The sequence below is a fragment of the Eleutherodactylus coqui genome, chromosome 4 (assembly GCF_035609145.1).
Source record: "Eleutherodactylus coqui strain aEleCoq1 chromosome 4, aEleCoq1.hap1, whole genome shotgun sequence".
NCBI classification, from domain to species: Eukaryota; Metazoa; Chordata; class Amphibia; order Anura; family Eleutherodactylidae; genus Eleutherodactylus; species Eleutherodactylus coqui.
This window is the reverse complement of record NC_089840.1, coordinates 197,505,094-197,527,601: the sequence shown is the minus strand read 5'-3', so window position 1 is coordinate 197,527,601 and position 22,508 is coordinate 197,505,094. Positions and strand designations below refer to the sequence as shown.

Here is a 22,508-nt window from a genome sequence, read left to right as displayed (position 1 = left end):
ATAGATCATTTCATTTTAAAATTTGTGCTAGGATCCCCCCCCCCCCCCCCCTCGGCATGCTGGATTTCATACATTATGAACACAGATTGGCACAGAAAAAAAAACAAACATGTAAATGAGTCCCACAATGAACAGTCTTTCTTTCCATATGTTTGGATACACCCAAAATAGGCCAACACCCTTTGCAGATTTATTAAACCTCCAAAATAAAAGTTGCATGTTGATTAGATATGACTATTCCATGTAAAACCTGAAAATGTACTCGTTTGCTATTCCCAAAGCCTGACACCTTTCGCCATGCAACATCAGAGGGATACAGAAGTATTACATTTGTTTGCCAGGTTGGAGATTGGAATTTGACAACTTTTGATAACCGACTAGTGAGTAGACTTTGCAGAGAAGAGCAATTCGTTTTGGCTTATATGCAAAGTCTCTATACCATTTAACAGCTATCCAAGGAGACGCTATACAACAGATCTCCATATCTTGGAAGGAAATATTTGTTGTTAAAGGGGCATTTTCACCCCATTTTTTTTTCTTGAGGGTGGGGGGGGGGGGGGGGGGGGGGAAATAAAAAAAATAAAAAATAAAAAAAAAATAAAAAAAATAAAAAAAAAAATCACAAAAAACTAAATGGGTTAACATTAGCAAAAAACGTCCTCCCCTTTCCAGTGCTGATGGTTCTCTGGATCCTTGCAGGATTTTGTTCATACCCTTGCAGTAATTACACGCCATCTCAAGATGTGATCCTGTCAGCTACCAATTAGCCACAGTGGTTACATCATTAAGAGGTCATCACTGCAGCCAGTGATTGGCTGATACAGTTCTGCACTGAGGTGGTATGTCACCACTGAGGCGGAGTAAACAAAGGCCAGAGGGGTGATTAGGAACAGTCAGCATGGAAAAAGGGTTAAAGTACCTCTACATGGGCCAACTGTCGGGCACATAAGCCTTCACATAGAAGAGACAGTCGTTCAGAGAATAAAGGCAGAGGGTGCCAGAGATCTCTTCCAGCTGGCCACCTCCATTAGCTGCAAACATGCGCTTTTCAGAGATGAACAACTGCCGTTTGCATGTGACGATAGTTGCTTTGTTTTTAGGTGAGCAAAAAGAGTGGAAAAGCAAACAGGGACCCCATTATAGTCAAGGGGACCCATTTGGCGCTGTTCTGTTCCATTCGGCCACGAGAATTCCTCATTCCTGCTCCCTGAACAGAGCAGAAAAGCAGAACCCCAGGCGCAGGTGTAAAAACCACTCTGAGCAACTTCTTGTCCAGTGCCCAGTTGGTGGCAGTGTATACACGGGTCAACTATTGCCAAAAATCGCCATTTCCAGCAATTAATCAGACAATAAATTGCCCAATGTAAAATGTACGTTTAGGAAGGAATTGGGAAGGCAAATGCAACAGTTTATTTTAGCACATTTAGCTTTTAAAAAACAAAAACACTTTTCAAATACAGTGAACTTTACATTTTCAGGACTAGAATGAAAGTCAACGTTAAAAAGGTACACTGATAGAGCAATATATCTCAACAAATACTTTATGCATCAATCTTCACAAAAACAAAAAAAGGGAGTTTTGCATAGTAGTGGAATTTACTAAGGCACCTCATGTGGAGAACGCTTGTTTTGCTACACAGTATTACAGAATTTCATATCTTCAACCTGAAATGTTCTGGATTCTTTTTTTTCTACTCCTTTTCTGTTAGGAAGAAGAAGTTCTACTGGCAGAACCCTGCATATGCAAATATAAAGGCAGCAGCAGCACCGTGTAATGTAAACCTGTAATGACTGTTTAGTATTGGTCGCGATATCTGAAGGATTTCATGCATACTGTCTCACTTGTGGCTTCGTTACAATACTGGATGAGCTGTCACATTGACCAATCTTGGTGGCTAATAAACTGGACTAAATTGACAGCATGTGGAAGTTTTGAACGATTCTGTTAAATGCATACACCAGGTCATGACTTTGTGTAATACAGTCCTAATTTGCTTCAGTAAAGCGATAAACTGTATAATGCACTCTGCAGTGATAAGAGGAGACCGGAGGTAACATCTGTAACAGATAATGTCCCCATTTTGGCCATTTACAGATCAGGGTCTATTAAAAAAGGCTTGTAGGTGAAGACGTATCTGGCATCAAATGAGAATCTGAATACCCAGCGAGTCAAAGTAGGGTAAAGAAGTCATGGTCTACCAAGTGATGTGGTATTCAGTCGGGGTGCTGTCCCACATGCAGGGTTTTTATGCAGTTTTTGAAGCTGAAATTGGGTGTGGATTACAAAAAGGAGAGAAAGTATAAAGAACAAAAATACCACTTCTTTTGTATCCACTCCTAATTTTGACCTCAAAAACAGCATAAAATAAAACTAAATGTGGGACTTCACCCTCAGCCAAACAGGGAAAGTCATCAGTAATATGACGAAGCAAGATTAAGCAGTTTTCAAGAAGGGTTTGATTGAAACACAGCCATTTTAGGTTTTCTTTTAGATGTATTCCATTGACCCTTTCATAAGGGCACAATCATCATTTTTGGAAACCGCATTCACCTAGCTAAGTCTATCCTAAAGACATTGGAGTACCCAGGTCTACAGAGGGCAAAGAACAGCATTGAATGCTTTGGTCTTCTTCACCTATCAATGCGTTAATAATGGGTTCAGCAACCAGGATATGAACTGCATTAGAAAGTTTATGCACTCTCTATGTTGAAGCAAATTAGACCTATATCCCCCCCCCCCCCCAGAGAACTCCTTTAAATACATTCTAGATGTCTAAATGGGATAACCGTGTAATGAGATTATGAATGATGGTCTAGTCTAATAAGGCAAACTGGTTTTGTTGGTCCTACAATTCTTGTTCAAAATTATAAGGCCCCCTAGGTAGCATAGTTCCAATAACCCCAAATTACACCTGAAATGCTAACATGTACCATTTTTTTTTTTTAAAGCAACACTATTTTTGTAATTCATCTTCATATACCATAATACAACTCCTTTATACGTGACACAAAATAACTTTGGCCCTGGTCCTTTCGTTGTGGAGTCACTTGACTATAGAAATGAACTATATAAAAATATACAATTTTTTTTTTTTTATGGCAGATTCCTTAATGCCCTGTACATATAATAAAGATGTTATATGCTATCCCTCCCACCCCCAACTTCCAAGTTGTCCATGAGAAAAAGTAAATCAACTTTCTAGTTTCATTATTTTGGTACTTCAATGAGTCTTCAATGGTTATGAACCCCCAGTGCTGAGGACGATGCTCTCGTATTCATGAGGATCATAAGGCAGCTCATGGGTACATCGGACATCCATAAAAATACTGTGGTGTGGTCATATCATAGCCATGTTCTCAGATGTGCTGTGAGCATGAGGTGTTGCTGGAGTGCTGGTTCCGGCCTTATAGCTCTTTGGAGCCCTGCTTGCTTTTAGGAGGACCAGGAAGGTATCAGTAGAGATTGCCCCAAATTCAAAGGCAAAAGTCCCATAGTAAATTAGAACATTTATTATGAAGGTCCACTCACACAGAGCAGCCATATGTTGAAGCACAAAGCCTTCCTGTATGAATAAGACACCACCTGTAAAGTTAGAGTTAAGGAAACTTAAAAGGAAAAGAAAACAGTCTTACAATACATCTCTAATACATGAACTAAACCATGCTGCAAATCAAAGCAACACACAATTATTAAGAATGAATCGGATCAACACGTTTGTCTTAGTCTACTTTGTTAGTATTAAAAATAATGTTAATTCAGACTATTAGGCATAATTTAGAAAAACGTTACAGTAAGAACCCAGACGGAGAATTACATTTAATTTTTTTCAGGGCAACCAGAAAATACAAGAGAAATCATTGTAGTCCAAAATCTGATTAGCCTGTTCCTAGCTCAGTAATCCTTCTGTTATTATCAAGGTTTCCGCTGAGCAGAAAAAAAACATTGTAATCACATGGTACATTATAAGCTAATCTAAAAAGCACAGTAAACCATATAGCTTGTTTCAAGTCAAAATGGAGACAGAATTTGAAGATTCACATACAAATTTAAGGCTAGAAGCAAATGGCCCATCCATAAACCATCCCCTCTACTATAAAAAAAGTGAATAAAACTGAACGCCAGTGTTCAGTCAAAGTCGGATAATGATCTAATGTGAATTGGGACAGCAGATGTCAAAGGAAAGAAGGATCAGCTATGTTGGCAATTAAAGGGTTATAAAGGTATTTACATTTCTTAAAGAGCTCAGTCGGTCACTTCCAACAGAAGCTGAAATGGTATCGCGGACTCCATTGTCCATGATGTTCTAGGATAGAAACGGGCGATTGGCTCATTAAAATAGTAAGCCAAGGCCCTCTATATCCGCAGATGGAGTGATAGAAAGAGGACCTTATTATTTTAATGAGCTGACAGCCCATCGCTCACCTACGACGTCACAGACAATGGGGGCCTCAATACCACGTGAAATCTTGTTGGAGCGTAACTGGAAATGGCGCATCTGACCATGCGTTTCAGTAAGAAATTTAAATAGCTGGATATCCCCTTTAAATGTCCTATCTTTTGTTTTCTCTAGGAGATAAGCCCCTCCAAGCAGCGTGGCATTGTCTAATTCTACTTTCGCTACTGCAAGAATGAGGCATGCTCGGCCAAGCCAGGGGTGCAATGTTTATAGGATGGTTAAAGTACCTTGATCTGCAATTCGGCCCAGATGTGATATTGCTGACGGTCCCAGAGGTGCCCCAAGCCTTTATGCTGCCTAAAGGTAAAGTGTCAAATGGCACCACCACCCAGAATAAAACACACGTTTTACAGGCATTGAAAGCGCCAATACACAAGATACCCAACACATATTTGAACCATTGAGACTTGTCTGAAGTGACAGAGGGACCCAGTTAGTGGCACCTGCAGTAATAATAGTAGCTCCACTAGCAATGTGCCCCCTACTGGACCTCTGGCCAGTAACTGACAAGCACTTCAGTCACACAGCCTGCCAACAGCCACCAGCTGTAATCAGTCTGTGTCTCTCTAAAGCCTCATGTCCACGGGGAAAAAAATCAGGCCCGCTACAGATTCTCCATCCGTAGCGGGTCCCTCCTGCCCCGCGGACATGAGCGCTTAAAATAAGAACTTACCTCTCGCATGCTCCGGATCTTCCCTTCGCCGCAGCTTCATCTTCTCTCCGTCGAGGCCGGATCTTCTTTCTTCGGCCCGGCAGATGTGCATGGCACGTCTGTTGCGTGCCACGCACAAGAGCCGATCCGAGGAAAAAAGATCCGGCCGCGACGCAGAGAAGATGGTCGCGGCGAAGGGAAGATCCGGAGCAGGTGAGTATATTCTGATTTTAGGTCTCCCGTGGATCCGGACGGCTTCCATAGGCTTCAATAGAAGCCTGTGGGAGCCGTCCCCGCGGGAGACCTGCACAAAAATGGAGCATGGTCCAGATTTTTTCATGCTCCATTTTTTTAAAATTCCCTTTTATTGACGATCCACGGGTATTTCTCTACCCGCGGGTGGTCAATGCATCCCTATGGGGTGCGGATCCGCGGGCGGGAGAAGAGTTAAAATCCGTTGCAGATTTTAATTCTTCTTTTGCCCGTGGACATGAGGCCTAACCCCCAAGCATCGGTGTGCAGGAACGCAGTCACTGGGTTAAGAGGTCAGGGGTCATAGCGACTACAGCTGCAGTAGGCACTGGTAGACCAACACTTTAGGCTGGGTAAAGGAGGCGATTTCCAGCTGCAAGCCAGCCAGGCGGAAACCAGACAATTATTTTTTACCAGGCATTAGTGTGGCCAGTTTAAACTAATTACCGGCTAGGTGGCAATTTGCCACCCATCTAAGGTCCTCTAGATTGCCGCCTCAGGTCGCTTCTTGGAGGTGCGCCCTTATGCAGCCCTCTCAGTTTATGACCTGCTGCTGTTTATTATCTCCGTCCGCTGCTGCGGCATCCAGCTTATCCTCTTCTCCCTGTGCAAGTAAACATGCATTCCAGTTCAATTTTACTAGGCACATTTATAATTGAAGGGGGGAGAAATAGCAATACGGTGAGCTTTGTTGAGGGGGGGGGGGGGGGGGGAGGAAAAAAAAAAAAGAGCATGGAAGCAGGCTCGACTATTTGCTACTTGAAAAAAAACGCAACACACACAGCTGTGCTAAGCCGCAAACAATGTCAAATAGCTAAATAAAAATAAGTCAATGGTTCTGCAAACCACTCTTGCAAAATCCACTAAAGTATATGACTGGGGTGAATGCACACGAGAGGAAATTCCGCAGCATTTCCTCCCGTGCACACTGCCATAGGATTGCATTAGTTTATGCAATCCTATGCAGACAGCTGCGATTTGACCGCGTGAAAACAAATTGCGACATGTCCCATTTCTGTGCGAGCCTCAGAGGCTCGCACAGAAACGTCACCGCTGACGCGCCGGCTGGGCGGCAGCCGGCACATAGAGCGGAGGAGGAGACGCTGCAGAAGGTGAGCCGTGGGTCACGAGTTGCATCCCGCTGCAAGAATTCTCACAGGGAGATCCGACCCGGCCGTCTGCCTAAGCCCCAAAACTAGTTTCAAATCTGCATTAGAACCTCCAGTCAAAATACCTTAAGAAAAATTGCATGTAGCACTTTTTCTTCTGTCCAAAACCGGACAGCTGGGTGGAAACTGAACGGACTACCGTATGGTCAATAATGAGATCTAGTCATTCAGTGAATACAGATTGAGCATGCTGGAGATCTTACAGCTGCTCGCCTCCATTAACTGCAAACATGCAGTTGTTCATAGAGGTTTATGCAGGCCAACAGTTGCTTTGTTTTAGACGAGCTAAAAACCAAGTGACTCCCAACAAGTTTGGGTTGTTTCACATCTGTGTTGGAACGTCCAGTTGGAGTTCCTGCTGCAGATCCGGCTCAAAATATTGAAATAAAAAAGTGTTGCATGCAGTGCTTTTTCTTCCGCCAAAAGCTGGGCACCTGAGCAGCAATAGAACGAACCACATTATAGTCAATGAGTCTATTCGGCGCTGTTTGGTTCCGTCTAGAGATGGAGCCGTTTGTCCGTGATGGAATTCCCTTCCTGCTCCCCGAATGGGGATACAGATGTGAGTGACTCAAGTGAGACAGTAAAAACTTCAAGAAGATAGAAGGGGGAAAAAAGGGGAGAAACAAGGAAAGCAAAAAGAAGAGGAGGCGATGTATAAATTAACCAGTATTGGGTGCATACAACGTGGCGTGTGAGACGAATCAAGCATCCCATACTTACTGGAATTTGGCAGGGCAATGCCTGTTTGGTAGATCACTTTTCCACAGGGCATAATTGTATAAATTAAAGGTGTTCTTACATGGAACAATTCTCATAAAAAAAAATAAAATGCTGGGATTGTTCGATTTGAACAATAATTGTTCAGTGTAAACAGCAAACAATTGAACGATAATTCGTTTAGAGTTTATTCTTCGTTTTATGCAAGTATGGATACCATCGTTGGTTTGTTTGCTAATCGTTTGGTTCAAACACTGATCAGTCAGTCATTCTCATTCACTGGTACAGAGAACTGAACCATCCTGAAATAAATGATTTATCTTTGTGTGTAAGTTGACTGCCTGTATGAACAAGTAAACTGCGATATCATTTGCCCGGGCGAACGATTATCACTACATGTAAAATTACCCCAAGTGTGTCCAGCTGGACAGACAAGGCGCTTCTCTGAGGAATATTCGTGGGTGGAGTGTCCATTGTTCTTCATCTAGTAAGCCAAATACTGCAATTTTAGGGTGTAAGTTAAGAGGAAGTAGTAAGATTGGAGACTGAAAAGTAAAAAACAGACTAGATGGACAGGACAGATGGGCACTTCCAAATCATATGCCAAAAATCTGTTTAGTTTGTAAAATCTGTGACAGGCTGACATAGGGATTTTAGGGCAGCTGCACACGGGCGGATTTACGTTGTGGAATCCGGAGCGCACAGCAAATGCTGCCCACAACATGCTATTGAAAACCATTTTTTCCTCTACACGAACGGAAATCACTTGCAATGTTCCGTTCACTGAGAAAAACAAAAACAAAAATAAAACAGCATGTTCTATTTTGGCACAGATTCCACACAGACAGCTTCCATTGAGCTCAATGGAAGCAGTCCGATCTGCGGCCTATCCGCGTCAAGGCAGAGATTTAAAAATAAGAAAACTCTGTACTGCACATGTCCATCAGATGGATCGCCGAGCGGAGCATCCGCAATACAGAGAAGATTAAAGAAAAGAAAGTATTCGGGGATACCAGGTAAGCACTGACCTGCCCCCGTGTGCAGCCAGCCTTACCCATCTTACATAACTGTACGGGGTAAGGTAGGACTGATACACAATATAAAGTTGTATTACTCTATTATTGATGGCAGGAGAAACAACCAGGTGAGATTCTAATCCACCCAACCATTGGAACACAGGACATCCACTTCTCATTAAACAAACAATTGCTGTGCAACTTCACAAATTCAGCAACATTCATTGACTTATTGCTGGAAAATAACAGGATTTCCACACCTGAAGCCAAAGTACACAAGAACATGTTAAATCTTACCAAAAATAAATAAAATGCTATTGAAAGATTAACTGGAAACCATTCCAAGACCGAAGTGGACTTTGTTACTCCTTTTACGCAGTTTTCAATCACAAATTTATAATAACTCATTCAGCTGTAAGTGGACATAATGAACATTCTAATCTTAAAGTACTTATCATATCATATGGTATGGTCTGTTTCTTTATAGTCTGAGGAAATTGATTGGCAACCACTAGAACCATAATAAAAACACTCTACAAGGTTGGTATATAAAACGAGAATGCTTGGTCTGAGCAAAACTGAGTAAATGAGTAAGTAACTGGTCAGTGATGGAAAGCAGAGGGTGGTTATAAATGCTACATACTCTGATTGGGTCACCGTTACCAGTGGGGTACCACTGGGGGCAGTACTGGGCTCTATTCGGTTTAATATATTTATTAATGACCTGGTAGAAGGATTGTGCAGTAAAATATCAATATTTGCAGAAGATACAAAACTATGTAAAGTAATTAAAACACAAGAGAGGACAGAATGCAGTTGTAGGAGGATCTGGATAAGTTGGGGGCAAAAAAGTAGCAAATCAGTTTTAACACTGATAAATCTAAGGTTATGCACATATACTAAACCAAATGTAGCTTCATAAGGGGGTTGCCACCGTCGTGTTATAAGTCATGGCAAGAGCTCTATAAAAGGCCCAAAACAATTGAAAGATTGACAGTTCTAGCGACCATTTTGCATAGTGTTAATGGACACTAATGTCCATTAACACTTTATTAGCTTCATCTGTGTGTAAAAGGGCCTCCGGGAGCTGTTTGCAGAGCACAGCATGTGGTCTGAGCTCTGCACACAGCTCCATTGTTCTTGCATGGGCTGTCAGCAGAATACAATGTAATCTTCGACTCCCGTGGAAAACAGTGTGTGGGGTCCCCGTTATATTCTCTCTGGCTGAACGATGGATTTTAAGCTCACCTTAAAAATCATTGTCCACCCAAAAAGTAAACGATGGCAGCGTTTACACCCAACAATTATCCTAATTTTTCATTGTTTGAACGAATTTTGAGCGATAATCATTGCGTGTTAAATAGGCCTTAACTAAAGATTCGAGGAAACCAAGAAACAGTCATAGTGGGAACTCCGATAAGTACATTGCCTTTAACCCTACTTTTATAAGAATACCATACCAAACATGCACAAGAAAACGCTCATGCGCATCTAAAGGGTAAATGCACATGGGTTGGATTTACTGCAGAAAAAGTCTGCAAGGAAATTTGCATCACATTATCCAGATTGCAGCAGGTTTGTTGCATATTCTGAAGAAAAAGTCAAATGAAATTGAAATCCATCATTGCAACAAAACCCAACACATAATATTTAATTGTAGATTTAGGCCGCCTGCAGGCAACCAGGTCGGATCCAGCTGCGAGAATTCTCGCAGTGGGACCCGATGCGAGCGGCTGCAGAGAGCATCGCGGACTCACCCGCTCCCGCAGCTCCGGCTTTCATGTGCCGACGCATGCCGCGGTTTGTTTGCTGCGTGTGATTTCGCGCAGACAAACCGCGGCCGTCAGCGTAGGATTGTGTCCTGTAACGCAATCCTATGCAGGCATCCAGGGGCGGAAATTCTGCGGGGAATCCCGCCGCGGAATTTCCGCCCGTCTGCAGGCGGCCTTATTGTGGATTCTTCAAGATCAGGCGACATGCTGCAGATTTAAAAAAACACTTTTTAAGGATCATTTTCCATGCAGCAAGTTTCTGTATTGTGCAGGTGAGATTTGTTAAAATTTGATCTATTTTACTGCCACGGCATTCCTCGGTGAATTTTTCAAACACAAAAACTCAGTAAATAAATCCCATGTGCATTTGCCTAATCTCAGATTAGTAAAAGCTATATTAAACATTAAAAAACTAGATGCTGAATTTGTGAGAATACTTGGGTGTTTCTATAACTCCCATAGAGTTTTATAGTGTGTCACCCATTACAATACAAATCCGTCGGCCAGATTCCCTGACTTGCTCAATCTTGTAGAGAGTGGCTCTGTAAGAATATATTAAAGAATGCTATTGTGCCGTTGGTTCAGCAAGGGTAATGCTACACTTTAATGATTTGCTGCTAGTTCTAACAAGTGTAACAATGTGCCCAATGTAACAAGTGTGCATATGAAAACTAAAGGAGAAAGAAGCACGTGTGTCTCCACTATCAATCTTCTAGGTTTCTAAATCAGGTACAAACCTTACCCGATTGAATTAACAAGAAGTAGTACATTTCACAATCATCATTCAAACAATTACTAATGTAACTGGATTTCATTTTTATTGTATTCTTGGCATTTCTACTTGCTTTCTACTTGGTTCTTCTAAGCAGGTTTCTAATAGAACAGACATTTCCAAATCTAATAGTACAATTAAATTTTCATATAAAAATCCATTCAATTTGGCCTGATTATTGCTTTAAAAAAAAATAACTACATGTTATAAATTGAACAGTAGATTCAGAATGCTGTACACGGAAACAAAGACAAAACAGGTTTTTCTGTTAGGTAACAAGTGAGCAATAGCTTGCCCGGAAACTCATACTTTGAGTTAATATTGCAAGCACTGATAGTACAGAATATTTATCACTGTACTATCAATACCCCGTTTCCCTGAAAATAAGCCCTACGCTGATTCTTGGGATTTTCGGGGAGGCTTGAAATATAAGCCCTACCCCAAAAATAAGCCCTAGCTGCATTACATAAAAAAATAAAATAAGAGAATACATTACCTAGCAGGCTCGGTCCAGGTCCCTCCTGCTGCTCTCTGGAGCTCCAACATACTTCTTGCGGTCTTCTGCGCATATATCTATATTATCTCAAGCTCGGCCCTAACAACCAATCAGGTTGAATCAGACAACCCAAACAACCAATCAGGTTGCTGGAATTGTGAATCAGAACCAATGAGGTTGCTTGAATTGCTCCATAGTACTAAGCTTGAGTGCAAGAGGCTAATATGCGTCCTCTGCTGCCCACAGCAGGTCACTTCCTGGTTATGGGATTCATGAATTCTGCCTCCAGGAAGCGATGGCTTTGACTGGTTCTCGAGCACTGCTCAGCCAATCAGTACAGCGCTCGATGAACCAATGCGATGGCTCTGATAGGTTCATTGAGTGCTGCATTGATTGGCTGAGAAGCGGTCGAAGAATGAATCACAGCCATCACATTGTGGAGGCAGGATTAATGAATTGGCAAATCAATGCCGCGGCTTAGCGCGTTGGGACTCTGGAGAGCAGCACGAGGGACCTGGACAGAGCCTGCTAGGTAAGTATAATAACACATTCCCAAAAAGAAGACCTATCGCCTCTTTTGGAGCAAAAATTAATATAAGACAGGGTCTTCCTTTAGGGGAAACATTGCATCTATAGTACTGCTAAAGATGTTTTCCAATCGCATACAAATCTAGTATTTACCATTGTAACATTGTTCAGGTTATCGAAAATACACTGCAAGCGTATGTTAGCGAGCAATGTAGAAAGAAAAATCCAGCTCATCTGAAATTTTGGAAAAAAAATAGTTTAAAAACAAAACTTAAAAAAATAAAATAAAATTAATACTTAGATATTGGAAAGCTGAACACAAACAAACACCCCCCGCCCCCCTTCCCAAAAAAGAACAAACTAAAAAGATACAATTTGTTTCCTGAATCACATCGCGGTGCCATGCAGGAAAACATCGCTAACGTGTATGACACCATTCAAAAGAATGGGGTTCATATTTGTGCATCTTGCAACACACAAATATTGCGCGATTTTCTCGGCAGTGTGAAGGAAGTCTTAGTCGTAGGTTAGTGAACAATACCTAATCATTAAAACTACTTTCACACGGCCGAGAAAAATCAGGCAGGACCCAAAAATGTTGCACAATTATGAACTCCATTATTTTGAATAGGGTCATATACATAAGAAAAATCGCAGCATATCCCAGGTTTGAAAACAATGGGAAACACTTGCCGATCTTCTGGCGTGGAGGATCGCTACTTCCCTGAAGTGATGGTAGACTTTTTGACACAAGCGCCTCATATTCATGGGACAAGATTTTTGTACCATGTGCCTGGCATCAGCGCTCGTATTCTGGACACCTTGATGCCAGGAGTTTGGTGATGTGTCACTGCAGTCTGATTGGCCGCAGAAGTCACTTGCTTCAGCTTGGCCCTCTACCCAGAACCTGGGGCAGCGTGAGACTCTTGGCTCCGCTACAGGGGTCAGAATAGAGGTATGATCTATTTTATTTTATAGTGTCCCAGCTGCTGGAAAAATCTTAGTGATAAAAAAAAAACAAAACACACACACTTTTTCAAGGCTCGAGTCTGCCACGTATTCGGGCTCCGTGTCACATGGCTCTTAATATGATGGCTATCGAATCTTACAGACCCATATAGTAGCCTCTTATTTTACATGAAGACATGTATAAAAAATGCCTAATTAGGAGATTCTCCTCTAGAGCATTACCTCTAAGAAAAACATGAGGCCACGCAGTCTGTGCACGTGGACTAGCAGTGTACGTGAGCTTTGTGCCAATTTAGGCTTAAATTTATCAAATCCAAAGTTTTTCTGTCAGTACGGTGGAAGATGTTCAAGAACGAGTCAGGACGTTCCTCAAGTTAGGCAGCTGTATGGCATTATGCCAACTGTACATTGTTTATACTTTACATGCTTTAAAAAACAATCCAAGTTTTTAAGAAAAATATATATGATATTTTTGGGGTATTTTTGGCGGGATAAGGTTCTGAACGGCTTCACCATCTCGTCTCTGACCACAGTAAACAAGGCTTTGTAGAGGATTTTGTGTCACCTCAAGTCTAAGAAGAGGAAAAAAAAAAAGTCTGTACAAGTCTTCCAAAAACTAGGGAGCCTAAACACAAAAGTCTGTTTATTGTCAAGTTTCCTGGAGAAAAGTAGTCCCGTCCTCTGATAAACTCCAGATAAATACTCTAATAAGATTCTTTGCGCTACTAAATCAAAAAGAGATTAGCACAGGCTGGTACTCCATGGCATGACCCCTGTAAGAAACCACCTGCTGACCACCTGACTCCAAGCGGTGCTGGGCACGCACTAAGCGGTTTAAGGCTAGTTTCACACGGGTTTAAAAAAAAAATTAAAAATCCTGCAGTTTTTGTGGCAGTTTTCCCATGCAGTTTTTCAACTAAAGCAAACTTAAAAGACATGGGGAATATGCTGGAAGGACTTTTTGGAAGCTCACTCACTTTAATGGAGCAGAGCCGTCATACCAGACGGCGTGGTACCGTTTCAGAATAGCGTCAAAATTTTCCCAACCTTGTACAATCCATTTTAAGATTTCTGTTGGAATCTAAAAACAAACTGGTGCGGAATACACGTTTTATGCATATCTCACTTTGGCCGAGAAACTAATGTGAGATTTGTGCACTGCGAGATGCATAAATATGAACGTCATTATTTTGAATGGAGTCATATACATGAGCGATGTGCATGTCCTATCTTTCCGCGTTCCTCAGACCGAGTTGGGACAGAAAAGCTCATTGTATGGCGAGTGATGGGAATCACTTCCCAATCCTCTGACGCAACTGAAAGCCGCACCGGAGGATTGCTGCTTCACTGAAGTGATTGGAGAAGTTTTTGCACTGATGAGAAAATGCACGTTGGTGATGTTCCAGATGAGATTTTCCAGCGGAATCACACAGCATGTCACATATCTCCTTGCGTATTACGAACAAATTTGTGCTCCCCACATTAACTATGGGTGCGCAAATGCGCAGAAAAGTAAAGCCTGCTGCATTTTTGTGCAACAGAAAAGTGTGCGCAAAAGACAGAAACGTGAATGAACCCATTGAAATCATGCACAAATACGCCCGTGTGAAGCCCTAAAAGAGTCTGATGAATCAGAATGATAAACAAACCCGATTAAGTGTTATAGACGTTCAGCAGACTACATGTATACCATGAGAAAAACGCTAGGCTGCCACTATTCGGTTTCCTTTCCCAAAGGATGTAATATAAATAGAACATAAGTACTTAGATCTCACTGGGATGTAGCACCAGAATAGGCCCAGTTCCATGCCCGAATACTGACTTGGATTTAAATAAGTAGTCTGGGAAGAACAAAAGTAAAATGTATCAGTGGTGTATGAAAATAAAAAGGTCATCCCGACCGCGCCGGGTCCCCCGACGCTCCCATTCCGACCGCGCCGGGTCCCCCGACGCTCCCATTCCGACCGCGCCGGGTCCCCCGACGCTCCCATTCCGACCGCGCCGGGTCCCCCGACGCTCCCATTCCGACCGCGCCGGGTCCCCCGACGCTCCCATTCCGACCGCGCCGGGTCCCCCGACACTCCCATTCCGACCGCGCCGGGTCCCCCGACACTCCCATTCCGACCGCGCCGGGAGTATCCCCTGCTCTTCCTGCAACTCCAGCAGCTACACATGACTGCTGCAACCAATCATTAACTGCATGCAACTCATGATCAGCTCATAAGTGGCTGCCATTGCCACACATCCACGTGACAGGATGTGATCACTGCAGGAGTTAGGGCTCCTTGACACTGGCAGGTGAAATATTGCCACAAGAAAATAAAGGCAATATCGCATTTCTATTCATGCGATGTTTAAACGTTAGCGACACTTTCCTGTAAAAAAACATTGCACATTGCAGCATCCTGCTTTTTTCTTCCACAATACATGACAAAATGAGTTGCTAATGTTAAAAACGCATCACATGAACATCACAAGATCAAGCGATGCAATAAAATCAGAAGCTCCATAGGGAAACATGGGCGAGAAAAAGAATAGCAAAATGCAGAAAGATAGCGCATGCAGCAATTTCTAAGGGCTCGTGCCCACGGCCAGGACAAGCAGAATACCGCATCGGAGTCAGTCATGGCACCCCCGCCAAAGACCCCATACTCACCTCCGGATCCGCTGTGCAAGTCCCGCATGACGCTCCGGCAGTGTCATATGACGCGGCCAGCAGGGAAGCGTATTCACGCTATACTTCCGCTGTGCTACAGTGGAAGTATAGCGTGACGGCCAGGTTCCATTGACCACATTGGAAGCCAGCCGCGCGTGTTCCCGTGGCAAATGGGACACGCCGCGGGTTATTTCATGCTGCGGAATTCTGCAGCGTCAAAATTCAGCTATTAGGTTCAATAGAACCTAATAGCTGCGGTGTAACGCAGCGGAAATCCGGCCATGGGTATTAGTCCTAAGTCTCACAACATCGCATGATAGTAAACATTGCAAATAAAGTCATTGAAAAGCATGGGTTTCAAAATGGTGCAATTTCTTGAACTCTCATATCGCAGTAACTGCAGTGAGAATGACGGAGAACACGGAAACTCTGTTCATGAGATCAACTGCCACCAATCAGCAGGTTGTCCCCTACCCTGTATTTACACAGTTGATATTTGCGTGCAAATTCTGTCTGACTGCGATATAAATAAAACTCATGGGAAAAGAGCCCATTGATTTTTTTGGATTAATAGTCAAAGATCGTAAAATCACAGCATGTCCTTTTTTTTTTAAAAAGCCCATTATTTCCTATAGGAGTATAAAAAAAACCACATCACACTTGCATGCCATGCGATTTGCATGCAAGATCAATGCATTTTTACAGCATATTGGAACTAATTGCACTTTTCTTTCATGCACGTGAAAACTGCAAATAATTCTGATGCAAGTCGTGTATCAAGGTCTCACAGATAGTAGGGAAAATGATCAATGGGTAATATTACTACTGTAGTGTAAATTCAGCCTCAAAAGGGGTTATTTGACCCCCACTGATCAGCCGATTGAAAGAGCCATGTTGTAGGTATTACCTCTGCTGCATCTAATATTTACAAACTGTAAACGCTTGGCGAGCTGCCGTTACTCCAATGCCTTACTTTTTGTAGCAGCCATTCTGAGCATTGCAGATTTGTCCCAGATGTATGGCATTCTGAGCCCCTTCAATTAGCTGATCAGCAGGGGTCCCTAAAAGTTGGACCCCAAAATCAGATATTAGTGGCCTAGACTGAGGATAGGACATAAGCATTAAAAACCTGGATAACCCCTTTAAGCTAAATAAAACCGTACAAACTTAAAGTGGTGTTCCATTCTTAGATATTAATTGCAGCATGCTAGACTGTTTTCTTGAATTCTTGCAATCACAAGTTTGCCTTTTTTGCTGGCCTTTTTAGCATAGGGTTCACTCTGGAACATGAAAAAACAGCAGGAAAAAAAATGCATAAAGTAGAAATAAACCCGCCACCCCCCACAAAAAAAAGCCCCCCAAAACTGGCCCTTTTTAAATGTGCTTTTAGGTTTAAAAAGGTGTGTGAAGGAGAACCCTACTAGGGAATATAGACTTTGCCAAAAGAAAAGTTCAATGTAAATAAAAAAAAAAAAGCACACATACAGCAACTAAAGACAGTTCTATTCCATGTTGTTTAACTCAACTTTGGCATTTGAATTCAGCACTAGCTGTCCTGAAATAACACTTAGGAGGATGGCAATCAAGGAGGAATAATGGCCCTGACTCTGCACGGCTCCAACACCGCTCCAGTGACTCAGACTATCACGTAAACTTTTTTTCTTCCTGAATGCTCAGTTCACAATATTATCAGCAAGGTAAGAATGCGGTTCGCAATCCCTACAGGACCATGCCTGCTGGTGCAAACTCAAAAACTCTAATGACAGCTTTCCTTTAAATATCTCTCCCTAGAGAATTTTACTGTATTCCTTTTTTGAGACAAACCGATGTCAGACTGTAACTTTATATTTAAGCCAACAGACTTTGCTCACTAATGACAAACCAAAGACTAAAATGAGAAATTTTGATTTGCCCCATCGCCTATCAAAATATAGTAGATATATACTAGTTAATTTACTAACGGCGTTTCAGGTGAATACCAACCAACTACGTGCTGGAGGTTTTGTAACATTTCAGATATGTTTAATCATTGCCTAAATGATTCCTGGTAACGGTTTGTGTATATGCAGGTTATTACTGGTAGAAGAACCCCACGCTGTGATCCGTCTTGCTGTCCTCTAACTATTCACCAACGTGAGCCACTTTATCCTGTTATTGTATAATCCATTCATACCTCACTTATACTAACAATCACTACTGTGACCTACATTTTATGAATTCTCTATTTTATTTCAAAAGTAAAGTCTTGTAGTCTATAAACCACCAATGAGGCTCATTAGAGGATCTTAAAATCAGTGGTCTGATATGACCTTGGGGGCTTGATCATATGGGCGTATATCAGCCGGGTTTTCATGTCCCGGCTGATATACGCTGCCCCTCTGATGCATTGGTTTTCAATGCATCAGTGCACAGGTGCGTACCTTCGCAGCGTAAAAGCGCCAATGACAGCTGCAGGAGAAGGGAAGAGAGAGTAAGTTTAGCAGCGTGACTGCTAAACTCTGTCCCCCTTTTCTTCGCCCCTTGCTGCTGATTGCAATGGGAGGGGTGGGACAAAACTAACCCCCGCCCCTCCTATTGCAAACGGCAGCAAGGGGCGGGAGCTCAGCACACTTACTCCTACCCGTCCCACCTCCTCCCCTAGCAGAAAGACGGATTATTATTTGAAAAGGATACTGAGTACTAATATGACCAAACCAAAGAGGGTGAGAAAGCAGCGTAGGTGACCAGCCCAGCAGTACCAATGGGCATGTGCCATACGGTATGTCAAAATAGACTGGAAAAAGATGAACATCATACTAGTTGGAAAGGCAACTCCTGCTCCAATGTAGTGCAGAACCTTTGCATGATCCACCTGCAAAAATAGAAAAAGCACAGTATAAGGGAAAAGTTACAATTGGGAATTCACATCTGCTTAGCATGTCATATAGCCAATCCTGTGCATCATTTAAGGCAGAAAATAAATGGGTTCCTAGTAGAGATGAGCGAACGTACTCGGATAGGCACTACTCGTCCGAGTAATGTGCCTTATCCGAGTACCGCTGTGTTCGTGCTGAAAGATTCGGGGCGCTCCGCTGCTGACAGGTGAGTCGCAGCGGGGAGCGGGGCAGAGCGGGCGGGAGAGAAGGAGAGAAAGATCTCCCCTCCGTTCCTCCCCGCTCTCCCCTGCAGCTCCCCGCTCCGCAGCGCGTCCCGAATCTTTCAGCACACAGCGGTACTCGGATAAGGCACATTACTCGGACGAGTAGTGCCTATCCGAGTACGTTCGCTCATCTCTAGTTCCTAGCAGTCTTTAGTGTAGATCTCTTTTAGACGGTTATAGCTTAAGAAAATCTACATTGCGCAAAATGCAGAACACAAGCAAGGATGGTGCATTTAACCCTTTCCAATCCACTGTCTGACATCTGAATACATTCTGATTGAAGGCTGTACAGCTCTGATGTTGGATGCCGTCTAGCAGGGTATTCTTACTGTATATTACTGGCTGCTCTGTTGTCGGGGGCCTCTCCAGCATGTCCCATACCGCAGTACTGGCTCTAGCCAGCAGACGGCGCCATCGTATAATGGCAGAAAGAGAAAGCCCCCTAGGAAACCCTGAATCCAAAATTGGATTGCAAAGGGTTAAGACTTTCAGGGTCTTAAGTCACAACTATAGACAATCCTAACTAAACTTTGACTACCAACAGTGTCTTTCACTGAACACACTGAGTCAACATCCATTAGACTGGCAGGAAAGCTGCATAAAGTGAGTAGAAGAGCTGAAACATCACATTGTTGTATGCATGGGGGAGTCTGGGAGTGCTGCAATTTTTTTCTCGTTTAATATATACACACACATACATACATTGTATACTTCATACAGCAGCACATGGAGTCCCTTGGGTTCTTTGGTATGGAGCTGCATTGTATTTGTTTGTGCTGATGTCAGCATAATGAAGGGGCTGTGGCAATACACATGGTTCATCCATACGGGCTTACTATGCTTGGTACTGCAGTTTGCTCCAGTCAGTCCTACTTCATGGGGATAGCTGCAGTAACAGACTTACGGTTCTATTAATCGAAACAATCATTTAAAAAAATGAGTAAAGCAAAAATTGCTAAGTCATTCTAATGTGAACGATAATCGTTTAGTGTAAACATTGCCAGCAGTCAAACAATGGACGATAATTCTCCTGCTAATCGTGCAAGCAAGAAAATAATCGTTGGCTTGTTTGCTAATCATTCTGTTTAAATACTAGTCATTCAGTTATTCTCATTCACTTAGGCGCCTTCACACAGGCGAAAAAAATCATGCGAGATTTGTGCATTGAGAGACACAAATTTCGCACAAATACGAATCCCCTTCTTTTGAATGAGTTCATTTACATTTGCGATGTTTTCCTATATGGCAATGCGTTGCAATCTCAGCATGTCCTTTTTTGTCCATGGTTTTCAATGGGGCCGGCGGTAGCAGCGTCAGGCCCATTAAAAACAACGATGGTACATAGTGTCAACGATAAATAGTTAATGTTCAAAAGCTCCAGCCAACCTGAGCTACAAACCAGAATTGTTCGCTTCTCATTAGTCGTTCAGTTTCTGCAGGCATAAAAATCATAGTTGGCTCATTCACTTGTCCCAATTAAAACACTTCCATCTCTGCCCATTCTTAGCTGAACAGTCCAATGGGCGGAGCCATCAGTGATTGATAGCCTTCCCTACATACAGATAGCTGTCAATCACTGATAGCTCAATGGGCAGAGCTATCAGTGATAGCCTTCCCTACATACAGATGGCTGTCTATCACCGGTAGCTCCGCCCATTGGACTTTTCAGCTCAGAGATATAAGTGAATATAATACAGGTTCCACTAAATCTTTCCCCGTAAAACTATATATCAATCTTCTCAGCTCCTCCTGCTCTACAACATTACGCCTGCAGTTAGCTTGTTCCAGCTGACATACTCCCTTTAATTTTGCAGTGGGGGTGCTGAAGGTCAAATCCTCATTGATCAGTGTTGAAATCCTAGAGAATATCTTTAGACTTTCTGCGAGCGACAGATTTTGAATATTCTCACAGCTCACTGTTAACATAAGAGCTATTTTGTAATCCATAAAGTATTAAATTAAAAGGGGGAAATGCAAGTAAACAAGCATCTGTTATTCCTAAGAATGTTGGCAAACTTCCTAGAAGAAGCTACACAAAAGTGAACCCAACTCCCTTCAAGGAAAAAAGGTTTACAGTAAAAGGGTTCATTACAAAGAAAAAAAAAACTATTGTAACTTATTTAGAAGTTGCAATGATGGGTTTCAGAGGGAAGGAAATAAATACGATTTAAAATTACAATAGTAAAAAAAATTCTATACTACATTTTGTGTGTTCTTTTCAGGTGTTTAACTTCCATTCAAACATTACATTTCACGTTTGCCATCTCTATTTGAAAACGCAGCGTGCGCTGTAAGTAGGGTTAGTCAGCGTTTTTGTGGCATTTTTAAAACTGAAATTACATTACAGACCACACTTTTTCTTGACAGTTTGTTCTCCGTTCATGAGGTTTAACCATTTGTACTGTTTGCTACAAAAGGGAAGTCTTTTTGATTTACATAGTAAGGCCAAACTATTTGTACTTTTATAGCACTGTATTCGCTTTTCCTTTGTTCTCCTCTGTACATCAGGATCACCGGCATCATTACTAGCATTAAAGGGGTTGTCTCGCGGCAGCAAGTGGGGTTATACACTTCTGTATGGCCATATTAATGCACTTTGTAATATACATCGTGCATTAAATATGAGCCATACAGAAGTTATTCACTTACCTGCTCCGTTGCTGGCGTCCCCGTTGCCATGGTTCCGTCTAACTTCGGTGTCTTCTTGCTTTTTTAGACGCGCTTGCGCAGATGCATCTTCTCCCTTCGGCTGGTCTTGGAAGCATCGGCGTTTGGCTCCGCCCCCTTGTACGCATCATCGCGTAGCTCCGCCCCCATCACGTGCCGATTCCAGCCAATCGGGAGGCTGGAACCGGCACACGTCATGGGGCGGAGCTACGCGATGATGCGTACAAGGGGGCGGAGCCAAAACGCCGATGCTTCCAAGACCAGCCGAAGGGAGAAGATGCATCTGCGCAAGCGCGTCTAAAAAAGCAAGAAGACACCGAAGTTAGACGGAACCATGGCAACGGGGACGCCAGCAACGGAGCAGGTAAGTGAATAACTTCTGTATGGCTCATATTTAATGCACGATGTATATTACAAAGTGCATTAATATGGCCATACAGAAGTGTATAGACCCACTTGCTTTCGCGAGACAACCCCTTTAAGATACAGCGTATACAAAAGGTTATAGAAAGTTTCCTGACAGTAACTCCACAGTGTAGTCCATCAGTACTACCTCTGTCTATATATGCTTTTAGGGTATATGGAGAGCCCTTCTCTGGTAGATCAGGGCTCTCCATGTGTTGTGGCCACCAAAGAGCTGCAGACGGCCATTTAACCTGCTTTAAAAAAAAAAAAAAAGCCGTTTGCCAGGGGGTTTGGGAAGAGACACTAATATTAAAAAAGGGTTGTCTGTGACGCAATTACTCCTTTAAGTTGCACCTCAGTTATATCAAGATAGCATTGACCTGAATTGAGCATGCTCATCTTATAGGTTCCATAATGGCTGCATGGGCGGTCTCTTTAGTAAGTACACATTTGAATGTAATCCAAGTATAAAAATAAATCAATGCTACATCACAGCATGCACAGAAAGTTGCCAGTACTGTGGAGTTTACAATGAATGGCAGTCTCAAATTCAGCATAACTGTACAATGTATAAGACGCATCATAAACCTAAAGGGAAGGTGTCATCAGAAAATGACCTATTTTATAGTTCACATTTTTTGGTGATAATTTTTATTTTCGATCACAATCTAGTTAAAAGAAAAATCCTAAAATTCATCTCACCAACATCACAGGCAGGAATACACCGAGAGGTAACAGCTATATGTAGATAACACAGGGTCCATCATTTACAATAAGATGGTCACAGAATTAAAAAGGAAAAAAAAATTCTACAATCAGAACGTAAAAACAGATTAGA

At 42.5% G+C, this 22,508-nt stretch overlaps 1 protein-coding gene across 1 annotated transcript in view; it reads right to left on the bottom strand.

Moving 5' to 3' along the window:
- Positions 1–1,387: 1,387 nt before the first annotated feature.
- Positions 1,388–22,508, bottom strand: part of LOC136625926 (transmembrane protein 150A-like) — a 102,311-nt gene continuing 81,190 nt past the window's right edge. The window contains exons 6-7 of the mRNA XM_066600533.1: positions 18,133–18,310; positions 1,388–3,583 (exon numbers count right to left, since the gene is read on the bottom strand). Coding sequence (XP_066456630.1) covers positions 3,339–3,583; positions 18,133–18,310 — 423 coding nt within the window. The 3' untranslated portion in view covers positions 1,388–3,338. The remainder of the gene's footprint in view (positions 3,584–18,132; positions 18,311–22,508) is intronic.